The 23,683-nt window shown below is 40.7% G+C and overlaps 1 protein-coding gene across 1 annotated transcript; it reads left to right on the top strand.

The window, feature by feature from the left end:
• The first annotated feature begins 2,149 nt into the window (after positions 1-2,149).
• On the top strand, positions 2,150-23,589 carry IL18RAP (interleukin 18 receptor accessory protein). Its single transcript, XM_087758267.1, has 11 exons — positions 2,150-2,204; positions 7,742-7,873; positions 8,993-9,260; positions 9,362-9,536; positions 11,570-11,744; positions 14,009-14,077; positions 14,335-14,455; positions 16,998-17,152; positions 18,028-18,165; positions 22,062-22,232; positions 22,851-23,589. Exons 1-11 carry the CDS (start codon positions 2,195-2,197, stop codon positions 23,222-23,224), a joined length of 1,788 nt encoding a protein of 595 aa, XP_087614393.1. The 5' UTR covers positions 2,150-2,194; the 3' UTR covers positions 23,225-23,589.
• The last annotated feature ends 94 nt before the right edge of the window (positions 23,590-23,683 follow it).

Genomic DNA, 23,683 nt, shown 5'->3' on the forward strand with positions numbered 1-23,683 from the left:
AATGTTGCCTTTCCTAGTGAGATGCTTGTGATGTAGTTGAAAAGTATTCAGTATTTTGAAAAAGAAAATGTGATCGCATTTTTGGGAAATAGTTTTCTGATTTAGTAGCTATAATTAGATAAAGTGCCGGAGCAAAACAGTAGTTACCAAGCTTTCTGCAATAGCTACAAGTTATGTGAAACACAGAATGGAAAAAAGGCTCCACAAGAATCTATTCCAGTTTTGATCAACTCATGACAGCTTCCTGTGGTTCAACAATCCAAATTTCCTGAACTTCAGTGAAAGCAGCTGCAGATAGACCACATTTTTTAGTTTCACTGTCAGCTAAGTATATAAACAACTCATCACAGGGATTTGTCTCTTACATTGCATTGTTTGATCTTCCATCTAGCCTCTATTGGTGAGATATAGTATGTCTATCAGCAAGACATACCGCAGTCCAGTGTAACATATTTGTCGCTTGTTACTATCAAATACAAAAATAGAGTTCAGTACATTGATGGCTTAAGGTATTTATGAAATAATTAAATAGATTCACGGCTTATTGCTCTAATTCTTTTGACCATGACAACTACCATAGTTAAGCCAATTTCAGTCACGTGCTGGAGACCTCATTTCAATACATGGTTACAAAGCTGTTTGCTATGCATTGCAGGAAAATTGTAGCTGTTTGAGGTTTTTTGCCTATGGTAAAGGAATGCTGTTCCATAAGAGGTTCCAAAACTATTTGTAATGCTGTATGGATCTGACTTTTTAGAAACAATTGGGCAAGTGGCTCTGTCTGTTCATGAAGAGCTGTCAGTACATAAGAGGAATAATCTGAACATCCCTAGCAAAGAGATCTCTTGACAGACTTCATTGTGGGGTACACCTAATTTCTGAATTCAGGCACTCAGTTGGAGACTAAATAGTCAACTCAGCTGTGATAGCAGTGTCTCTTGTCTGTGTACAGTGGCTTAATATGTAGTATATTAAGCATATTTATGCAGTACTTAAGGAAGATGCACCCTTTGGGGACTAGCAGCAAAAATTCAGCTACAAGGAAGGAACTCATACTTTGGAAATAAAAACTTGTGAGAAGCTCAGGATTGTTGCCAGCTGCCACCATGATGAAGGAAAATCGAACGATACAGTGCAAATACCAATGAAGTGAGACCTTGAGACCTGCAAGACAGAGCCATGAGGATCACCAGGAGAATTGTGTGAAGCATTTCTAGAAGAGCTTGAATTTTTCAGGCTGGTAAACTGAACAGGGAAAGGAATAGGAGCATTGTCATCAAATGCATACAGGAAAAGAAAAAGCACTAGAGAGAAGAGTTGTTTAAGCTAAGGAACAGTATTCACACAGACATGTGGCCATGAATAAATTTACGATGGCCATTAAAGCCATTAGAACAGTAAGATCTCCCATGGGAGTAATGGGGAAACTATTCTGACCTATTTCTGTGCTGGAGCACAGTAAGTTTCTGAAAGAAAACCCGTAATACAACAATGGTCATTCTTGTCGGTTTTATGTTTCTTGGCTTGCAGTAAGCAGGCTAGACTATCAAGGAAGGCAAGAAGGGATTGGCATGAAATTTGAGGTGCTAGGCAATCTTTTCTAATTAACTACTAAAGATTGTGAGAGTGAAAAGATTTTAAAGGCCTCGGTCATGAGTATTTGCTTTGCTCTTTCTCTGGTCACAAGTGATCTATTCAGTTATTAGTACATCCAAAGTACTTCTGTGGCACTAGTCATATTACATCCTGATGCCCAAGGCAGAATGTACTGTGGTGCAGCAGATTTGTACTAAATAACACCATCTTCCCTTACTTCACAGAGGAGTAATAGGTGAGTTACCCCACTGCTCCATAAGCTGCCCTTGACTGTAGGACGTTTCACTGACTGTATAACCTAGTACAAAATGGACAGAGGTTGATGTTTAGCTATTGTTCAGACACCTCCTGTGACAGCAGAACTAACACCACTGAATCAGTGTAGAAGATAACCGGAGCGGAAAATTTGTTACCCACTCGGTATTAACCATAGCTGGGCAGAGGAGGAGGTGATGTGTAAATGTGTCAAGCCAGAATAGTACCAGAATACTAAAGCCATGTAATCCTCCCAGTACTACAAGACTACACTACATACACACTGAGATGGTGCATCTTTCCCCCTGCTTCTTGGCTGACAAAATGCTTGAGCAAAAGTGAGATGGACACGGGTAAGATACGGACCCCCACCTTGACTTTCCACAGGGGTGGGGAAGCACTCCTCAGCATGCAGCCTGCAATTTCCTGGAGCTATAGTATAAAATATGTTAAATGTGTGGGTGAGTGAGTGGGTGAGTGAGGGGGAGGAGAGGGAGGGGAGAGAAAGGAAGCAGGGAGGGTATTGTGGAGCAGTCCTTTACCCTCTCCTTTATAAACTTGTTCTAGCAGCAAAGGGTAAACATGAACCTGGGAAGTACAGCTGTGTGAGGCTGCTTTTTTAGCATATACATTACTTTTACAAAAGAGGAAGGGGTGAATTGAAGTAGAGGCTCAGCCAAATATTTGGTACTATTTGGCAAGATTTTCAACCAGTGTGGTAACCAATATGACATACCACTCAGTTTTCCGGCAGCACAGCTTTCAAAACTCTATGTGATTGGTGCTTCTGTTTTATGTCTAATATCTGCTTTAGATGTTTGATTGCTCTACTTAATTTTTTGAATGTAATAAACCTATTACATGGAGAGTATGACAATTAGTACTTAAAATGAATGAAGTATATTTTGTATCTGCAAGATGCATCTTTGGGAAAGAACCATCTTCTCTTTCTGACAGTCTGAGCAATGGCTTGAAGGTAGCATGGGCTTGACTTTATCTGTGTTGCGCTCTGTAATTCCTTCAAGAGAAGAGGACAGTAAAATGCGCTTTTTTTTTCTAGTGAGAAAGGATACCTTCAAAAAGCTTTAGTCTTTATACTGAAACCTACAGAGATACATTGGAGTCTTTTGTAACATATAAACCAAACATATATTTTGTATTGGGGCAAAACACTGAAGATATTTTAGGAGACAGTCACCAAGCTTCATTGGCAATGAGCTCTGTTCTGGAAAGAGAAGAGAGATAAACACATGGTAGAAGCTGCGAATACACATATCTCCAAATGCTCAGGAACCAATATAACCAAGTGTTAATAGTGGCCATCACCTAAAGGTACGTGTATAAACAGCGGCAACATTGAAATTGCCTCTTACATAGCAAAAAGCCTTTTTTAGCTTCTTGTTGTGGAAATAGAGTAATTGGCCCAGTTTGCAGTAAAAAGATTGAACTTCACACAAGAAAAGAAGAAACAAGTCCTACTGTTCTTGAAATAAGTCTGGTGCAAACTGATGGACCTGTCTATTTACATGACCTCTACTGAAATAGAGAGAAGTGGTGTCTGAATTGATGACAAAGTACTCTCAGATGCTTTTATGTAGTTTGAGTCACTGTGCGGTCTGTCTTTTATGGGTTTCGCATCCATACAGGAAGCCTGGAAGAGGGGCTGGACTGTGTGGGACTGCATATGCTGACATGCTCTGCCTGCCTAGCAGGTCCAAGGGGCAAGTCACAGATGGCTCATATTCATCAGGGCTTCTCTTTTCTCTTTCTGCCAAAGCTGTGTTGGGGTAACCAACAAGGCTTAACTGGGAGGACGCAGATAGAAAGTAATAGTGTGTCACAGCCCCCCCGTATATTGCCTGCGTGCTGTGGGTGTGGAAGGTAGCTGAGGAGACTAAGGGTAAGGAGAACTCGGTTCTGATAGTGAATTGTTTGGTGTTGTGCAGAAATGTGGTGCTCTCGCAGATTTCAGATATTACACACTTTTTTGAACAGTCTAGTAGCAGCATTTGGGCAAAAAAGAAATAAACTTTTACCTTTCCTGCTCTTAAATGAAGCAAACTAAAAGTCCAATGCATTTTTGCACGCAATGCAAATATAAGATTTTAAAACCCAAACGGCTTTGATCTTTTACTACAGGGAAACTTTTTTTCCCCGTGTTCTTTTTACAAGAAAATGACCCGGAAATTTTGAGCCTAAGACAACTGAAATGAGAAAGGAAGGGATGATGACAGTGAGGTAGAGGAAATTCCTGTAAAGGAAACAGACTCAACACAGTGCACAGCTAGAACTAACCACAAGTCTTATCATGTAGGGTAGGACATGCAGGTAAGATTTTCAGATAATTATTTTTTTTTAATTATAGCTTTTAGATTCAGATTTTAACACTCCCTACCCCATCTGCTTGACAGGTGAGTTGGTTTTATTGTCTTTGAATGTGCATTTTAAAGTAAATGAGTTTTAACTGCTTGGTCAGACAAAACATTATTGTCTTAATAAGTAGCTTCATTAGATTTTTTTTTTACTTCATAGGTATGGTGAAGCTGTTTTCTTCTGTTTGACTATTACTAATCTTACTCTCAGATTATGTTTGCCTTTCCATTGATGTAAGTCGAAGACACAGGAATTGATAGCTCTGACACTGAAGCAATTTTCGTCAAAATCATAGTGGTTGATTGTCAGATTGTGACATGCCGTTCTTTACTTGACTTCAGAGATATCATGAAACTTGGTGTAGCTCTCCAGAAATTGTTTTTGATTTCTTTTGCTTATATTTTATGTAAATACACACAAAATGCTATGAAATAGAGGTTTACTGTTTTCTTGTGAGAGTCCTTTAGATTGAAACATAGGCAAAATAATACAGTTGTCATTCTTCTCTCACACATTTTTTTACCCCAGGAAATTATGTTAAAACCACATTAGTTTCCTTTGTATATAACTTGCTTTCCAATTAAATGTCATCCTAAATCCCTAGACTAAGGATATGATAATATGGGTACGTACATGGCAGGAGATGGAGGAGAAACTCTTGATAATATGTTGCCCGGAGTAGAGTGCTTTCTTTTTCTGGCAGATGCTGACCTGCCAGAAAATAGATAAAATGAGTCACTGAATATATTGAGTCACTAGATCACCTTGAGTTCACCTGCAGTGCAAATACACCTGAATGGTCAGTTTAAGATTATCCTGTTTCAGGTACCCCCCTCCTTTGGTAATTGCTGTCTGCTTCTGCTGTGAATTTCTCTCTTCCTGTCAAGCACCCTTGCAAGACGACACTTCTTAATTTCACGTTACCATACTTTTTAAGCACTATAGAAACGCAAAGTTTCAGAGGCTCTCTAATAAAAGTGTTATCACTTAGCAGAAAAATTGGCAGTGGTGTATTTTGCCATGGCTAGAAAAAGACAGTAGAAAACTATACAGATTGCTAACCAAGGCTATGACATTCATTAGATACCCTTCCCTTTCAGACTTCTTCCCCATTCGTGGTGACCGTTTGAGCTTGAAGAGGACGTTGTTAGCATGGCAGTAAACTGGAGAGCAGAGAGATTATACATCACTGGCATTATTAAATGCTTTGTGAATGGTCACTTGATGTAGTTTTGCTACACATAGCCTGTGTGTCCCTGATTACAGACAAATGGGCAGCTGGGAAGTAAACGCTTCCACTGTTTATCTTGTGCCAGGTCAAGTACTCCTTGTGTAGCTTCTGATGGCTTAACAAATTGAACTGAGTCACCAGAGAGGACAAGAGCTGTCACAGGAGAGGGGCTGGACTGTTTTTCTGGGATCAAGGGAGAGGGGAGTGGGAAGGACGAAGAAGTAGATGAGACCTTCCCCTTTGACAACAGTAAACCATTACATCAGCTCACTTGCTCAAGGGACTGCAGCACTGAATTACACACAAGGCCCTTGGGTCCTGCTTGCTACTGGCACCAGTATGCCTTTGCCATGTGGGCTGATGGGTGACATAACTGAAAACATCATCCTTTGTTTTATACAGTACGAATAGGGACAGAGATGCAGCCCTAATGAATGCCTTGAGAGAGGTCTTTACAATTGTCATAAATCCAGATTCAAAAGAGTCAGGATCCATTAATCTTGGATAAGAACAGTCTTCTTAAAGTTTAGAACGGCTTTTGTCCCGTGCTGGTAGGAAACTCTGTGTCTTTATTCATACTTATTGGCTTGGAGTTTCAGGATGATTTTAAAAGATGTATGGGGCAATGACAATTGGCAGCAGCCAATCTGTAACAAAGCACCAGGATGGGTTAAGACAAATGAGTTAACCTACTCCCTGTGACCTCTGACTATAAAAATAGATCATTCCGTTCACTTGCAAGGAATAGAGACATGCTGAAGAGAATGGTGACTAAAGTCCTCCTCTCTACGCAGAATAGCTGCCTGAGAAAGTGCAGAGTGGGAGTTGTCTTCACCTCTCTTGCTAGCTCAGTGTGCACTGGATGCTCTCTTGCTGCCTGCCTGTATGAGTCATGTCTGACTTGCATGAGGTGCCAACAGACAAGGGACTAGCCTTTGCCAGACCTTTTCTTTTTTCCCCTTGGGCTGACTCAGTGCCTCTCTGGCAGCTGTGCAAATGCAGAGTCACTCTGTGGCCATATCAGCAAAGAAAAAATCTCCCGGAGGTCTTAGTTGCATGATGTGAACATCAGCAAAGCACATGGCCTTCACTCATTGAGATCCTGAATCAGGCACTCCAGACATGTAAATCACAAGCGTTGGATATGTTCTTACTAAATACCCAAATTAAGCCATGGCTGTTGAATGTGCATGCTTGACAGCCTGCCTTTCCTCTAGCCCTGTGGCTGAGAAGGCTGTGGGACACAGATCAAATCTCTTAGTAAGAGAGGCAAAACACTTCATAAAATAGGGCTTGGGGTTTCACCTTGGACAGGATGCTGTAATGTAGGGGTCTGGGTGCAGATGAGTGCTTTGTGGACCTGCTCCCAAATCCCCTGGGTGTTCCTGGTCTCAGCTTACAGATGGCACACCACAAAGCTGATACCTTATGATGGTGTGGATGTTACCCTGTTCAGCAGGTCTCTGCTAGGGCCATTCAAGCAGCGCAGCGCAGAACTCTGGTGCAGAAGTGAGGCCTGATGCTGCACATGCAGGTAAGTCATGGAGGAGAAGGGTTTTTTAGGTTGCTCTGCTGACCCTAGTGGATATCTTAGGGTACGTCCATTTCAGCTGGTAATAAAGCCCAATAGAAGCATGTCTCTTAGGTGAAAGAGTTAGAACCAAAGACCTGGTGTCCACACAGTACATGCTTTGAGGGTTTTACTTCTGCATAGTTCTACTCCAGTCCCATGGACTCAATGCCATTTGCAGCTGCAACACGTCTTCAGATTTGGTTTAATCCCAAAGGAATCCAGTTTACACACTCTGGGCCTGTTGGCCTTCAAGATATCACAGAGCTCCATGGATTTTGGTGCCAGTTATGCCTTTCTCAGTCTGTTGCTGATAGTTGTCATTAGCTAAAGGCTGATTTTGTTATTTGGTATCTTATCTCTCATCTTAGAGGACAGGTTCCTCTTCTAACAGCATGAGCTGCTGAAAGACCTGCGTTTCCACTCCAGATGTGGAGTTCTGCTTTGCTGTAGGTATAACGTGGAAATCCATCTGTAAGCAACTCTATGCAAGGTATCTTTAAAGAGACTGTTGCATATTCTTGAATATCATCTATCCTGCATTTGTGTGAAATAGTATGAGCAGGAAGAATGCTGCAAACCCCATTTTTAAAAAGCATAATATCTAGGAAATACTGCCGCTAAGTTTTCTAGAGCTACATAATAAAACAACTAATTGCCTACCTATCTTTTTGGAGTATTATTTACAAGAAAATATCTGTTTTCCTCTTTTGCAGAAAGCAAGATGATTCTTAAAGAAAATGTCTCAGAATATCAACAAAAATTGATAAAGAAAATCATGCTTACTTTGTGCTGGATCCTAGCATTGTTTGTCAATGGGGTAGAAGTTAGAGAGGTTATCTTGCCAGGTAAGTGTCTGCTTTGGTGAGGTTTGGTGCTTGTGGTGCTTTCTGACAGCTGAGAAAAGTGGATCTGCATTTTGCCATGCCTTCATGAGTTTTCCCTTCAACTGTTCATGCGTCTGTCAGGCAAACAGCTGTCTCTAGCCTTTCTGCAAGCTTTTTAAGTATCGGTAATACAGTTTACCCTCAATATGATTAAAAATTCAGTTCCCTAATGAAAAGAAAAGGGAAAATGTAAAGGAGAATTTCTGAGAACCAAATGGAGCAAATGAATTGCTTCTGTGGCTCCTTGAAGTCTCCAGCAGCTGGTCCAAGCCTGTCGGGGGAGAAAAGGAAGAGAAAGGCAGGGTGAGACCGATATATCAAAGTCTTCCACCCACACAATCTATCTGGAGGAGCTTGAGCCAATTAAGTTTGCAGAGAGAAACTGAAACTGCAAAGAGTCTTCCAGGTGGGCAGGCGAGGAACTGAAGATTTCATGCCTTCCCTTCTGCTGAAGTGAAATCCTGCCACACTTTTAAGGTTTACCACATCCTGACTGGCAAGAGGGGTTATGCAGCAAGGTCAGTCAGCCTTCAGAGAATTCAAGGTTAGGATGGGTGATCACAGCTTTCAGAATCCAAAAATTTGTGTAATTTTAGTGACTGTAACTGAAACGTAAGAGGGGAAAGATTTGAAAGCAGTGCGACAATAATGCTTGTCAATCTTACCCTAAATAGGGAGTGTGGTGGGCAGGCTCTGCTTCTTCAGGTTTATGTCAGTCCCTTCTCCATTAATATGAGGAGAGCTAGAAGAGCTGCGTCTGCTTTTCTACAAAGTTGAGGTTTAACAGGGTAGCACTCGTGAAAATCTTCAGTTCACTAAAAATCTTAAGCTATTTTCACATTAGGCTTTTGAAAAAGGCCTAATAAACCTTTGGAAACCTTTGAATAAACTTTTGAGAACATTAGCAAATTCCATGTTTAAGGAAATAAATTCTCTATTACCTTATTAGTCACATAAAAAATTATTTAACACAAGGAAAGGTAAAGTTGTGACTTTGTAGTATTCCTAATTATTTTTTTTAAACATGATGACTGTGTGTTCTTTCAGGTGGTACTGATATTTCATTGTCCTGCTTTTCAGGATGTTCCAATGTTGAACCTCAAATGTGGTATCGTGCAATTAGTGATGAGGAGTTTGTTTTACAATGCGCTTTACCAGGTAGAGATGCTACCCACATTTATAACAACTCACTTCTAAAAAAACATACGGTGAAATGGTTCTGGAGTCAGAAAGATGAAGAGCCACTGAAGGCTATCAAGGAAAGCTCTAATCGTGCTCTCCAAGGGGATGCACTTTGGTTTAAACCAGTAAGGGCCAGTGCTTCCGGGGTGTACATCTGTATGATGCGGTATGTAATGGAGCAAAAAGCTTCTATTTCTATACAAGAGTTAATTGTGTTGTTTTATTTTGTATATTATATGTTTAACTTTTTTTTTCTGCATCACTCAGGGAAAAAATCCCATGTCTCAAAATTGTTTTGGAGGTTCAAACAAAGAACGCGGCAAAATGTTCAGATTATGACACAAATATGCTATATCTTCTTGCTGACAGAGGGAATTCAATAACTTGCCCTGGGACAAAATGCTACAGCCATATAAAAAAGCCAGATGTAAAATGGTACAAGGTAAGAGTCACTCTCTTGAGCATTTGAAAAAGCTCAGTGGAGGCATAGCTCTAGGTCTAGTTAATGCTCATGTGCTGTAGGTTCTTGAACTCTTCTTTGGCAGACAATGCAGCCTGAGAAATTCAACCCAAAAGTAGAATCTTGAATTGCTATATATCAAGTCTGTAAGTAAGAGTTTTGAAGAAATTTGCCACACCCAAAATATTATTCCATGAAACAGAAGCCTAGAAATGCTTTCTCTTCAGCTAAGAAATTGAAATAATTGAGAATCAAAATAGGTTCTTTACAAAACTGACAGATGATTGAAATTTAAAATTTTGTTTTGACATTTTAAGTTCTGAAAATATCAAATATACCAAATAAAAAAGTGTCTTTGTTAGAAACAAAATTCTCTTAAGATTAATATTTCAAATTGTTCTTTCCAAGACTCCTGTTTTTAATGAAGCACTGTTCCACTGAGACATTATTGACTTACTCTTTTTCAAATGACCATTAAAACACTTGCAAGCTAAAATTTATTCCTATTGTGTTTGTAAGGATTGTAATATACCATTTAAACCTGTATAAATGAGCAAATGAAAATGACTGAAATGTCAGTTGTGCATTTTACTACCTGGTTTTATTTACATAATTTATTCTCTCAAGTAGAATTATGATTCAGTCAAAGTTACTTTTTATTTACTTTCAAACTTTAAGTGACGTATATCATTACCTACATCTTGATCTGAAGCCCACTAAATTTAAGGACATTCTTTCCAATTTGCGTTAGTGGATTTTTTTCAGGAATTTGATTTAAGGAAAATTTTTATTGGTCTTAGAGAATATGAATACACTAAGCTGAAAAATAGGGGTGCTTTTCAATAAATAGTCAGTTTTCATCCTTTTAAAAGTCGTGAAAGTGTTGTCAATCTTAGACAATCCCAAACCATGATTTACTTCTCAGAAAAGAACATCAAAATGTTTTCAAAATAATTTACTTACAAAATAAAAAATACCCAGTCCATCAAAAAAGTGATCCTTTTTGTTGCTCCTTAGTAATAGGATTTTAATTTAGATTAGGTACATAATTTCACATTTCTCTCAGAAACCACAAATTTTAAGTCATTTTTAAAAAAGACAATTGTATTCACATATTACAGACCACAATTTTTTAATGGATTGTGAGCAGCCCTGAGGAGAAGGACTTGGGGGTGTTAGATGATGAGAAACTCAACATGACCCAGCAATGTGCTCTTGCAGCCCAGAAAGCCAACTGTATCCTGGGCTGCATGAAAAGAAGCATGACCAGCAGGTTGAGGGAGGTGATTCTCCCCCTCTACTCTGCTCTTGTGAGACCCCACCTGGAGTACTGTGTTCAGCTCTGAGGCCCCCAACATAAGAAGGGCATGGACCTGTTGGAGCGAGTCCAGAGGAGGGCCACGAAGATGATCAGAGGGCTGGAGCACCTCTCCTATGAGGACAGATTGAGAGAGTTGGGGCTGTTCAGCCTGGAGAAGAGAAGGCTCCGGGGAGACCTTATAGCAGCCTGCCAGTACTTGAAGGGGGCCTACAAGAAAGCTGGAGATGGACTTTTTACAAGGGCACATAGTGACAGGACAAGGGGTAATGACTTTAACTAAAGGAGGGTAGATTTAGATTGGATATAAGGAAGAAATTCTTCACCATGAGGGTGGTGAGGCATGGGAACAGGTTGCCCAGAGAAGTTGTGGATGCCCCATCCCTGGAAGTGTTCAAGGCCAGGCTGGATGGGTCTCTGAGCAAGCTGGTCTAGTGGAAGGTGTCTCTGCCCATGGCAGGGGGGTTGGAACCAGATGATCTTTAAGGTCGCTTCCAACCCAAACCATTCTATAATTCTATGATTCTATGAATACAACCGACAAATGTCCTCACACTCTTAATAATTCAGTGAAAAAAGTTTGGTTTAGGCCTACTGCCATGGTAATCTTATTGAAATATCTTAAAATATAATTTAATAACAGCACCGCCAACAAAAAAGGACTTCTAATTCCTTGATATCATTTTCTTTTCATTAGGATGGTCATCAGATAATACGTAGGAAAAGCAGACAAAGTCTAAAGCTTAAGCATAATGAAATCTACTTGAATCCAACCTATAAAGAAGATGCTGGAATATATGTGTGTGATTACACTCTATATGACAACACTACCAAGTGGACAATGAGAACAGTAGTAACGGTAGATGTCATTGGTGAGTAATATAATAACTCAGAATAAAACACCTGAAGTAAAGTATGTTTTCTCTATTCTTTCCTACCCTATTTATCTTTTGTTCAGGCTCTTGTTCTGAAAAACCCACAAACTGAATTAGCTACACAATCATTAAAATCCTCTTACAAGTATTCTGAAGACATCTTGGGACATTGAATAGAACCTTCAGTGTTCAGTAATAACATGTAGCATACAATGCCATAATTTTCAAGATCTAATTCCGCCTTGGATTTATTGTAGTTCCTAACAGTGGGGATTGAATCTACAAAAGGATTTAGATCTCTTGATCTGGGAGTAGAATTCATGAAACTCCAACTGATGCCAATGTTCTCCATGTACTGTATGGGGAGTATTAGGAAGATATTCGCATACTAGGAGGAAGGAGTGCGAATCCAGCACGGGAAACGTGGACAAAAGCAGTGTATATCTCAATCCTACCTCTGTCCCTGAAGTAGAGGCTTATAAGAAAGGAGGAGTTAGATAAAAAATCGTTCCTTGTGGCATGGATGAGACCTTAATTTCTTCCACTTGACGATGATGAGGAAGGTGATGATGGTGGGATTACTGCCCATCTTCCACATAGCTTTTTAACAGCAGAGGAAACAGGAGACCTGTGAGCAATCTAACTAACAAACAAGCCATTTGTTGTTGCATGTGCTGTTTGGGGGAAAGCATCACTTTCTGCATGACCTGTTCTTTTAGGCTTTGTATGGATTACTAAATAAAACTGGCCAGAACTCTATGGCACAGTGATATGGCATGGCCTTATATTCTCCTTCAAATCATGGTGACCTTTTCTGTAATATTTACTGTCCTCTGCTGCCCTTCAGGTGAAGCCCAGATATTGTCTGGCAGAGTGCTGTTGGACAACATCAACACCGTGCAAGGGAGCATGCTAGCCACTCAGGATCAGGAATGAGGGAGACTCTGTTTTGTTTGCTAAAAGAGAAATGTGGTTATGCTTTTCTCCAGGTATCTGTGGTTGAGTACTGTAAGACACTCTTGTTAGACACTGCAGTCACTCCAGTCAATCACAGGTCCCAGAGGAAAGCATAGCTACATCTATTCTATATCCTGAGCTGGATGGACCCAGTGCAGCTGTTTCTGTAGGACGACAGCACAGGAACTATTCTCAGCATGCTGGTGGAAAGTGGGCTGCTCTGTGCAAGGGGGAACAAGATTTAGGGAGCGAAAGAAAGGTGTCAGGTGAGGCAACCTGATTCTATGGTCTAGTGAGGACAGCACTCCTCTGAAATAGCTGGTCCCTTTTTTGCAGATGTTTGATGCATTTTGTACTCGGATGTCATGGGAAAAATATATACACCCCATCAGGACAGGACCTGGAAACCATGTCTCACCAATTTTTGAGACCTCTATGTGCTGGGTTACAAAGTCTGGTGCTCTTTCACTCCTCTCTCTGGCTATATTCCCACAACATTTTCCAAGCAGGTGTGGACTATCTTTGCTTTTATTCTTATCTGGCTGAACCTGAGCTAATGCACTGCGCTTCTTAGTTCCTTTCTCTCAGTTCACAGCACAGTCAGAAAAACACTTGAAAGGTGCCATATACATATATACTCTCTCCGAATCTTGCGTACATTTCTCTGCTGTGGCTTGGTTTAAAAAAAAAAGAAGTGTTGTGTGGCACCATTTCCTGCAGTATGGGACTTTCCTAGAATATCAGAGCTGTGGGTTTTAGCCCTTTCAGACTGTTTTTCTGGAGCCTCAGTAATTGCTTAGTAGATTGTATGAACTGTGGGTGTCATTATCTGTACTCTTTGGCAGCCATTTTTTTGAAAATACATGGTTATTTTAATGCAAGTACCTGTGCTTGTGAATGACACGTGTGTGCTGTATGTGTGCTTACTGGACATGCAATGGGGCTTGGCAGGGAACTGGTATGAGGACTGTGTCCTTCATGGGGTTTTGCAGGGGGGGGGGCTAATTTCTGAATCCTAAATAACCTTAAGTGCAGGCTAGACGCTGAGCCCCTCAGCTCATGTAAGATGGCAATGCCTCAGAGTAAGGAAGACAGCAGGTCTTTAAGCAGCTACATAAGTTTTGTAGTCCAAACTCTCTTATCTGTGCACTCTCAGACACCTCAACAACTGTAAATCATCCTCTTGGACTTAGGTGTCTAAATTCCACCTAGCATTTGAAAAAGAAAATTCTGTAAGATATTTTTCTGGTCTTCTGCACTGATGATAGCATTATAGTTATTAACAGTATTCCTGTTAATTGCAGCAAAAAACACTATCCATCCACCAAACTTCTTGTATCCCAATGGTGTGGTGATCCTTGAAGCAGAGCTTGGTAAGTTTCGATTCCTCATCTGAAAGTGAAAGAAAATGTTTAAATGAGATATTGATAGATAATGATAGATCTTGATAAAGCAAAACCACTTTGCTCTCTAGGAGTATGAGAATTTTACATAAAATGTAGGTTTTTTCTTGATATATATCTTTGTGGATATTAAAGGAAGCATCGTGTGTTATACAGATCCCAGGCTATTTAAGAGAAAATATTCTGGTGACCTCCATGCATGGTTTTCCTGTGCTAATTTGTTGCAGGAAAGCCACTTGAATTGGAATGCCGTGTACAGTTTGGGTTTGAAAAAGTTTCTCCGATGAGGGTAACATGGCAAAGAAACAACAAGGAAAATATAAATGAGAAATTGAATCAGGAAACAAGGTAAGACAAAACCCAGTAGTCTGATTACTAGTACTACTATTATTACTACTACTTTTGGCTGCTCATGGCTTGGATGGGCGTATGCTTTGCTGTTTAAAAATTGGCTGGATGGCCAGGCCCAAAGAGTTGTGAATGGAGATAAATGCAGTTGGCTGCCGGTCACAAGTGGTGTTGCCCAGGGCTCCATATTGGGGCCAGTTCTGTTTAAAATCTTTATCAATGATCTGGATGACGGGATCAAGTGCACCGTCAGTAAGTCTGCAGACAACACCAAGTTGGGTGGGAGTGTTGACCTGCTGGAGGGTAGGAAGGCCCTACAGAGCGATCTGGACAGGCTGGATCGATGGGCAGAGGCCAACTGTGTGAGGTTCAACAAGGCTAAGTGCCGAGTCCTGCACTTGGGTCACAACAACCCCATGCAATGCTACAGGCTTGGGGAAGAGTGGCTGGAGAGCTGCCTGGTGGAAAAGGACCTGGGGGTATTGGTCAACAGCTGGCTGAATACGAGCCATATGAATATTAGGAAAAACTTCTTCACCGAAAGGGTTGTCAAGCATTGGAACAGGCTGCTCAGGGAAGTGGTTGAGTCCCCGTCCTTGGAGGTATTTAAAAGATGTGTAGATGCTTAGGGCCATGGTTTAGTGGTGGACTTGGCAGTGCTAGGTTAATGGTTGGACTTGATGATCTATAAGCTTTTTTCCAACCTAAGCAATTATATGATTCTATAATTTTATGATTCTGCTACAGTCAGCAACTGTAAAAATCCTTCTACAACAGCTTTACTGAATACATTTTACTGAAAGAAATTCAGAAGGCTCTGTTCTTCAATATATTAATGTGTATGTCCATAAGCATGTGACAGGCACGTGCACTTCACATACAGAAACACATATTGATGGCCATAAAGTCAAGAACTCAAACTTTCTGTGCAATCTGACTCTTGTTCCTAAAACTTTAGCTCACGAACAGCTTCAACATGAATGGTGCTTGGTTGCCTGTGCCTGCATCAGCTGTTTTCAAGTGTTTCCTCTGTTGTGCCTTGCTAGCAACTCACAAAATCTGTCTTTGGAAGCTGTCTCCACGTGGGGAACAAACCAGATCAGTAAAACAGTACTCTGGACACTGAAAGGAGTTTGGGTGCCTCAGACGCTGGGGTGTGTTTATTGAGTCAGTCTGAGGACTTGCAGCACTGAATTTCAGGACCCTGAATTTCAGCAGTCTTCCCTGGCAAGAATTAATGAGACCCTGCTGAGAAGCAATGTGTGGGGGATAGGTTTCCTGTGACTTGGGAACAACCCAAATAGTCACCATGCTTCCCTTTCGTTCCCGTACTTCCCTGTCTCATTCACTATGGTGTGAATTTTGGGGTTGTCCTACGCAGGGACAGGAGTTGGACTTGATCCTTGTGAGTCCCTTCCAACTCAGGACATTCTATGATTCTATGATTCTATGACTTATGCAGTGTCCAACTTGGGCAAGAAACATAGTAGAGGCAACACAGACAAATGTGTCTTTCACTACACAGCCCTGAGTCATCTTTATGGGAAAATTTTTCTGTACACCAGGGGAAGTAAAAGCCCTGCTGTAACTGCTAAAATCAAGTTCTTAATAGGAGTCATATGGAAAAAAAATAACAAATGATGATATCACACACACACACTCACTCATGAGGTAGATTGGAAATTGGATTTTCAGGACTTTTGAATGTCTAGCTTTGTAATGTTCTTCTTACCAAGTTTTTAGCTTCTTGCGTGCATACAATTTCTGCTTGTTTATTTTTTAAAAACCCAAATGAATAAAACATTCCCAACAGACTTTCAGTACAGGTTGAATCCTTGCCCATGCTCATGCCTGTGTATCTTGAGTAAGCAGAGGCAGGGCCATGGTAGACTGTCATTTTGCAGTGGCATGATGTGAAGCACCTTCGAGACGACCCAGAGACGCCTGTACTTGTGGCTTTCAAAGAGAAATGCTGAGACTCAGAAACCCTGGGTATTCTCAAGTGGTTGCAGACACAGATCTGTTCCCCACAACCCTCACTGTTACCTCTTTATTTCCTATACCTCCGTCCATTATATCTGTCTTATTCTGTTTGCCTGTACTGCCCTTGGGCTTTTTTACCCCTCTGCAAGAGGCTGTGCTGCTCAGTCTTTTTGCCCAGCCAGTCCTCTCTTAGGGCTCCTTTTCGAAGTTTCATTTCCCTGCATTTTCCCTGGGGGAATTTTTTGCATCTTAGAGAAACACAAATAATCTTATAGAAGTCAAAGGGGGTTATATATTTAAAACTAGGCAAGTGCTTAAATATTTTGCTGAGTTGATGAATTAAGAATAAACCTTTCAGTCTGCAGACCTTTGATGGTAGTATTTTCTTACAATGTAAAAACCAAATGGAAGTTCCAAACCAGAATATTGCATTGCTGTTAAAAGTTCAAGATGAATGTTAAGAAGTTGCACAGTCCACTTTCTTTGTATTCAAGACATTTGGAGATTGTGTGAATGAACAGCAAAGGTATCATGCAAATACATATTTTTTTCTCTTTAGTGTTTATCCAAAAGGTTTAAAGGGGCACACACTTCTTCATGTTGTGAAACTGAAAGAAGTTACCGAAAGGGACCTCAGAAGCAACTTCACGTGCTTTGCTGAGAACCTGGTGGGGAATGCCACTGCTGTGATCCAGCTGAAAAGAAAGCAGAGAGGTAAAACTATCGATGGATGACTATTTGACCTTGAAGACACATTTTGATTTACTCACTGCTACAAATTCATTCCCCCTTGACACTTTTAGCCAGCTACAGGAGTTTCTTGAAGCTGGATGGGAAAAGTTTGATTTGTCAGATATCTAGAAAGGCACATTATTCTGAGGACTACTCAGAAGGATGGGGGTATCTGGGGACTTACTGCAGGCAGATGGGCCAAGGGGAAGCTGGAGAGTAACTGGGAGGAAGAAGAGGAGAGTAGCATCTCTGAACATTGATAGGCAATCTACTAAACTGAAGCAGAGCAGCTGCTGGAAGCAATAGTATTCCTTGATTTTCATAGGACGTTTCTGTTTGTTTCCCCAGTCCCTAGCATGCATGTTTCTGAGAAGTTACCATAACTGATATAAATGTGGCAGCCTTTCAAGCAAAGGCCAAAACCAGAATCAGTATGGAAATTAAACCATTGAACCACAGTTCACAGTGGAGATGCATCACTGGAGTGGCACAGGAAGGCTCCAGCAGGGCACTGTGTGCAGCTATGTGTGTTCTGATGTGCCTTTTCCACCCCAAGCAATGACTACTTGCTTGCCCTGCTGAGTGTACCACAGACGGTTTTCTCTGTGCCTTCCATCACAGATTGGCTTTTCATACCATCAAGGAGATACCATTCAAACAAGGTCCCTGATGGCAGACTGAAACTCTGTGTTGAGGTTTGCAGCCAAATGAATTCCTGACTTCCCTAGAGTTTGCCAGCGGGGCAAGAATGAAGATTGTGAGATGGTTTGCCCCCGTTTTTGGGCTGAGTTTTTCATCTAAGTGTCAACATTATTTTGGAAAGCCTGAGTTATGATAAGACCCTTTTCTTTCTACAGTGTTTCTCTTATATGTACTATGCAGTGCCATTTCTACTCTATTTGCATTCCTTTTGTGCACCGCCTTTATTTACCAGCACTGGATTGAAATAGTGCTGATGTACCGAAGTTATCTGGTCCACAACGAAACTACAGGAGGTAAGAAACATTGTATAATATTAATTTTCTCCATTTTTTTTACTGCCTTTTGCCATGTGGGTTAATCTGGTGTGAATTCACCATTTAATTAAATGCTCTTAATAACCCCGTTCTCTTTGATACAAAGGCTGTTAAAGCTAGCAAGGTGCTCAGTGGATTCAGATGGAAAAAAAGCCAGGCAGTGTGGAGGAAATATCTAACACCAGCTGAAATGTCACAGTTAGTCTTTTACAAGATCCCTAATTTACCCATGGAAGATTAGAGTAGGAAGTTGAATTTTGGCACTCCCTTTGCAGGGAATAATGGAGCATCTCCAAAATTTTAACCTCATTCTCCCAAAGAGTTCAACAGAACCTGTGGACAAGAATCAAATCTCCTTGCAGAATTAAGTGATGGACTCCAGAGTCTATTGTATTTTTCACCTGAAGCCAAATAATTTCTCAGAACAATAAACAAAGGAGAGAAATAAGATGATATAGGGGACCAACTGAGAAGTGTATGTTTGGGAAGTATTCATATTTCCTTTCTAAAAATTATGTTGACCATCTTGACATTTACACCAGAGTGATCAGCTTCCGATATTTCAAGTCTCCATAGTAGCATCGCCCCATCATCTCAGCTAAAATGTGCCTCCAACATAGTAGGCAGTGTAAAAATGTATCAGAAATGACAATGCCTACTTCAAAGAATTTAACATATAATTTTCTTACATGGGTTGAAAGAAATCTGATAGTATGTGCCCAAGGAAATTATTTTTTAAATTCTTGAATCTTGATGCAGCTTGCGATATAGGTGTCTGAGTTTGCTTTTGTGTTTGCATGTGTATATGTAGATTATACATGAGTGTGAAATAACTGTATCTAGATATCTATAAATACATATGCAATGAGCCAATTAACTGCCCTTTGGAAAGTATTTTTGTGGGCCCTAAGGCAGCTGGCAAAAGCAATTTGGGAAATCACTCAAAATTTCCCCTCTATTTGGTAACAAATTGATTTAAGAACCTCTGGAAAGTCCCCTTGGAGCTCACCCCGTATGTCAGTAGGCCAGAGACAGACCTGCCAAGATTTGTGCATTGAAGTTGAAGACGCCGTTAGGTTCCACCATGGCAGCATCTGTCCTGCTCCCTGACTCTCATGTACCGCATGCACGCAGCACCATTTGCAGCGTGGGGATATGGAGTGTGCAAACCAGCTGTGCCTACCCAGATAGTCTTCTTCCTAAGGTGATTGGCCGTAAAATGTGTTCTCACCTGCAGGATTATGTCTTTCTCACTTTCTGTAGATGCATATCAAGTCACCAGAGGTCTGAAAGGGCTTGCTTATAGAGTGGCAAAGCAGCAATTATGACTTAATTTTGCCGTTTCTTCCTTTCCATCATTTCTTTTCTTCCATACCTCTTAGTACAGAATCAGAGAATTGCAGAATCCCACAAGGTTGGAAGGGACCCCGGGAGTTGTCTGATCCCACATCCTGCTCAAAGCAGAGCCAACCTAGGCCAGGTTGCTCAGGACCTTGTGCGTAGAGAACCCACAACCTCTCTGGACAACGTGCTGCAGTGTTTGACCACTCTCATAGTGTGAACTTTTTCACTAACATCTAATGCGAATTTCCCTTGTTGCATCTTGTGTCTGTTGCTTCTTCACCTATCACTGTACAGCTCACCTGTCTACATCATCTCTCTACCCTCCCATTTGGTAGTTGAAGACAGCAGTAAGGTCACCTTTTTGCTCATGCCTTTCTAACTGTCCTTAGCCAATTCAGATACACTTCTCAAAAATCTTCCCTTCTTCCACAAGGAGAAAGAAACAATGCAGAAGCTGTCATACTAACATTTATAGATCACGTATGCAGTCACTTTGCTTAACTCGGGTATTAATTTCCTACCCTTTGGGCATCTTAAATGTTTGTGCCAAAAGTTCCTCAGATTGTAACTGTCCTTCTGTACAATTCTAGGGGAAAAAAAGAAATCCTAGTAGTGCTTACTGTGCATGTGTTTTTAACTTGCTATTGTAATAGCAATATTATAAAAGGAAAACAGTGATGTATTTATTAATGGTTGTTGTCTAATAAGATTGCAGTGACCTCTGTGGGTGAAATGAGGAATAGATGGCTTGTAGTTGAATTTATTGTCATTTAAAAACTGTTTTCAAAGGAGCTTCAATTCAGAGAGTAGTCGAATTGAAATTCAGCTAAACCAATCTAGTGACCCACTGCCCCACCTTCAAGTCCCACACTAGTCCTGTGTATCTGCTGTTGGTGATTCACTCTTGTGGTCCTAAATTGGCTTAACTTGTCAGAAAAATAACTCAGTAAAAGATAGTGAGTAGCTAGCAAAACAAATCAGCTTCCTCTGTTACCACAAGAGCTTCAGCACCACTCGAAGGAAGTGGTGGAAGTGTGTGGCCAGGAGCAGAGGGGAGGAGCAGAGATGTAATGTGTGTTGTTTAATCATATCTTTGGCCTCTAAACCTAATCTGCGCACCTATGTTTTGTTTTGATGACATACTTTCTGCTACATGCTGGTTCTGAATATAGCTGTTCAACCCCAGTTCATGCATGTCATTAGTTTTCCATGTGTTATTTCCTTTGATCCCTGGAATCCATATGGGCTCTTCTAGAGCTTGTGGGAACTTGATGGATCAAGCTCAGGTTTGTGATCCTAATCTTATATCTAGGGATAGAAATCAGGAGGTTAACACTGAGGCATGGGTGATACTCAACACCATTACTTAGGTATCTGTGCTGGAGGTAGGTGTCTCAGTTCCCATGCAGTGAAGAAATAGCCAATACGGTGAACCGTAGAGAGCTTCTCAGCTTGCCCTGCAGCAGCACCCTGCAGTAGGACTCTGCACTAAATAGCTGAATTTCTTTCTGGTTTCTATTAACTGTATTGGCATATGATATAACATGATACCAATGTCTGATGTCATTTGGACTGCCTGAGGATGTCTTGCCATTCCAAAAGATCTGAGGCTCCAATAGTTCCCATGTCAATAGTTCCCATGTCAAATTTGGCAATCCCATCAACCTTAAGACACCTTAAATGGCATCAAGCAACTACATATGGGGAACTGGATTGAGTCCACTGTGCCTTTTGCTTTCATCAGTAGTTCCTTTTGTTTTTCTTCCTCCTCCCTCAAGTGTAGGTCAAATTTTATTTAGCAAATAGATAAGATTTGTTTGTAGTTAAGAATGGGCCAAACTCAGGTCATTGGTACCAGGGTGTTTCAAAGCTGAGAAAAGTTCCTTATGTATTTTTCATCTGCACCTCACAAACATATTCTTTTGACGACACTGAAACAAAGTTAGGAACTGGTTAGTACTAAGTGTTTGAGCTGATATTTGGATCAGACTTGGGCTTTGCTACTTGCACCAGTCTCTCTGAATACAAATGTAACAGTGTATGAAAACAGCACATCTTTTGCAAGCAACTGATATCTAAGAACATTGTTCCTTTAAAATTCACTGTATTTTCAAAAAGTAGGTTGTGTGTTGATGAGTATTTTTGGAATCAGCGTTGGGGTAAATGAGGGAAGAGATTGGGAATCATTCCCTACAACATGGGTTTTGCCTAGAAGGGGCCAGATCTTCCACTGGCGAGAAGTGGACCATGTTTATGAAAATGCAGAAAAATGCCTGATTTAAACTTCCTTGCACTAGTCATCTGTAGCTTCCTCATTTGCTTTGGTAGTGTGTGTCTACAAAATTTGCAAGACAGTGAGGAGTAAGGGTTGGCTTTGTGTAACTGGATAGCAGTACTTCATGAACAGGTGATAATTTTAGGTTTGTGTTGTGCCTACTTAAATAGATATAAATGGAAACTGAGCATTAAGAAAGAAGCTGAATGCTTCAGACAGACTTGTTAATGTGTACAGTGTTATTTATTTATTTTAGATGGCAAAGAATTTGATGCGTTTGTGTCCTATGCAAAACTACACTCTTCTGAAAGTGACTCTAGTTTAATTAGTGAGGAAAACTTTGCCCTGGAGCTTCTTCCAGATATGCTGGAAAATAAATACGGATACAAGTTATGCATTCTTGAAAGAGATATTCTTCCAGGAGGAGGTAAGGTCCCTGTGGATGGTAGAAAATCTTCAGTTCTTTATAAAATTGTTTTTCATTTTCCAAAAGACCTTATGCACCAGATCAGCAATTAGTATATTTTAGTACTGGAGTTTCTGCTCAAATCTCATCATGTTTTGATCTTTTTATCTGGCCCCTGCACCCGAGGCACACACACGTCTGAGTGTGTCACTGGGAAGATATTAGGCTGAGACAAAGCTTCTTGTCCAAGAATTTCTTTGCAAGCAGACTCCATTCCCTGAAAAGAAGACCCCAAATATTTCAGTAGTTACTTTCTGAGCAACATTATTCATTGCTACCTGCAGTAATTAGAAAGCCCTCAGCACCTGTTCCTGGGAGAGACAAAGACAAGTCCAAGTGTCCCTTGAGACCCTCTTTGAGTTGAGATCTTAGTTGTGCCCTCCACCTCCCGAGCAGCAAGTTGTGTTCTCCAGGCTGCATAAGAACGGCTGTGGTACCCTCTGACAGCAAACACCACATTTCTTGGGGCTATCCCTATTTCTGGTTTTCCCTGTTTCTGGGGTTTAGCTGTTGATAAAGAAACTGATAAGATAAAAAGTCCATTACAGAATGCAGTAACAATTGCCATTTCTTCTCCAGCATACACAGATGAAGTTGTTACAGCTATTAAACAAAGCAGACGAGCAATAATTATTTTGAGCCCAGCCTACATCAGCGGACCAAGCATCTTTGAACTGCAGGCAGCGGTGAACTGTGCATTGGAAGACAAAAAGATCAAACTGGTATTAATAAAGTTCCAAGCTTTCCAAGAGCCAGAGACTTTGCCTCCAATAGTGAAGAAAGCTCTTCGGATTTTACCAGTCATTACCTGGAATTCTTCTATTTCTGCTGCTGCAAACAAGAAGTTCTGGAAATATATGCATTACCACATGCCAGTGAAAACTACTAAGATGTTGGGAAATTGCAGCCTGAAGGGCTTTTTCCAAAGGTTATTCAGTTTGGTATATCGATAGCAGAAATTTCACAGAAGGATGACAGCAGGCTCAGGAATGTTGATGTGACTGTAAATGACCTTTTCTACATTGCCTGACCACTGTGGACTGTCACTGCAGTCAGCAATAGCTCACTCCAAAAAACTGAGAAGGACTGCAATGTGACAGTGCTGCAGCCCACAGTAAAACTAAATGGCACTGCACACAACTGTAAATGTGAGCTCTCTTTCATAAATTATTATTTTATTATTAATTTTATTATATTTATTGTATTCTTTTGCTATCATGTTGGGACATACATGTGACTGAGGTGTTCTTTGCACTGTATTTCTTCTGGAATATTTTTATACTTGTTTTCTAGAAAAAGATTAAAAAAGGGAACTCCAGAGGAAGCCTGCAGTTTAATTTTCCTGTGCAGTCCAGTGGGACAAATCCAAACTAATTTAAAGAGTTACCTCCTCCTGCGGGTGCACCAAGGAA

This window comes from Nipponia nippon, unplaced genomic scaffold, assembly GCF_047370975.1.
Source record: "Nipponia nippon isolate SJK-2023a ecotype South Korea unplaced genomic scaffold, ASM4737097v1 scaffold_2, whole genome shotgun sequence".
Classification (NCBI taxonomy): Eukaryota; Metazoa; Chordata; class Aves; order Pelecaniformes; family Threskiornithidae; genus Nipponia; species Nipponia nippon.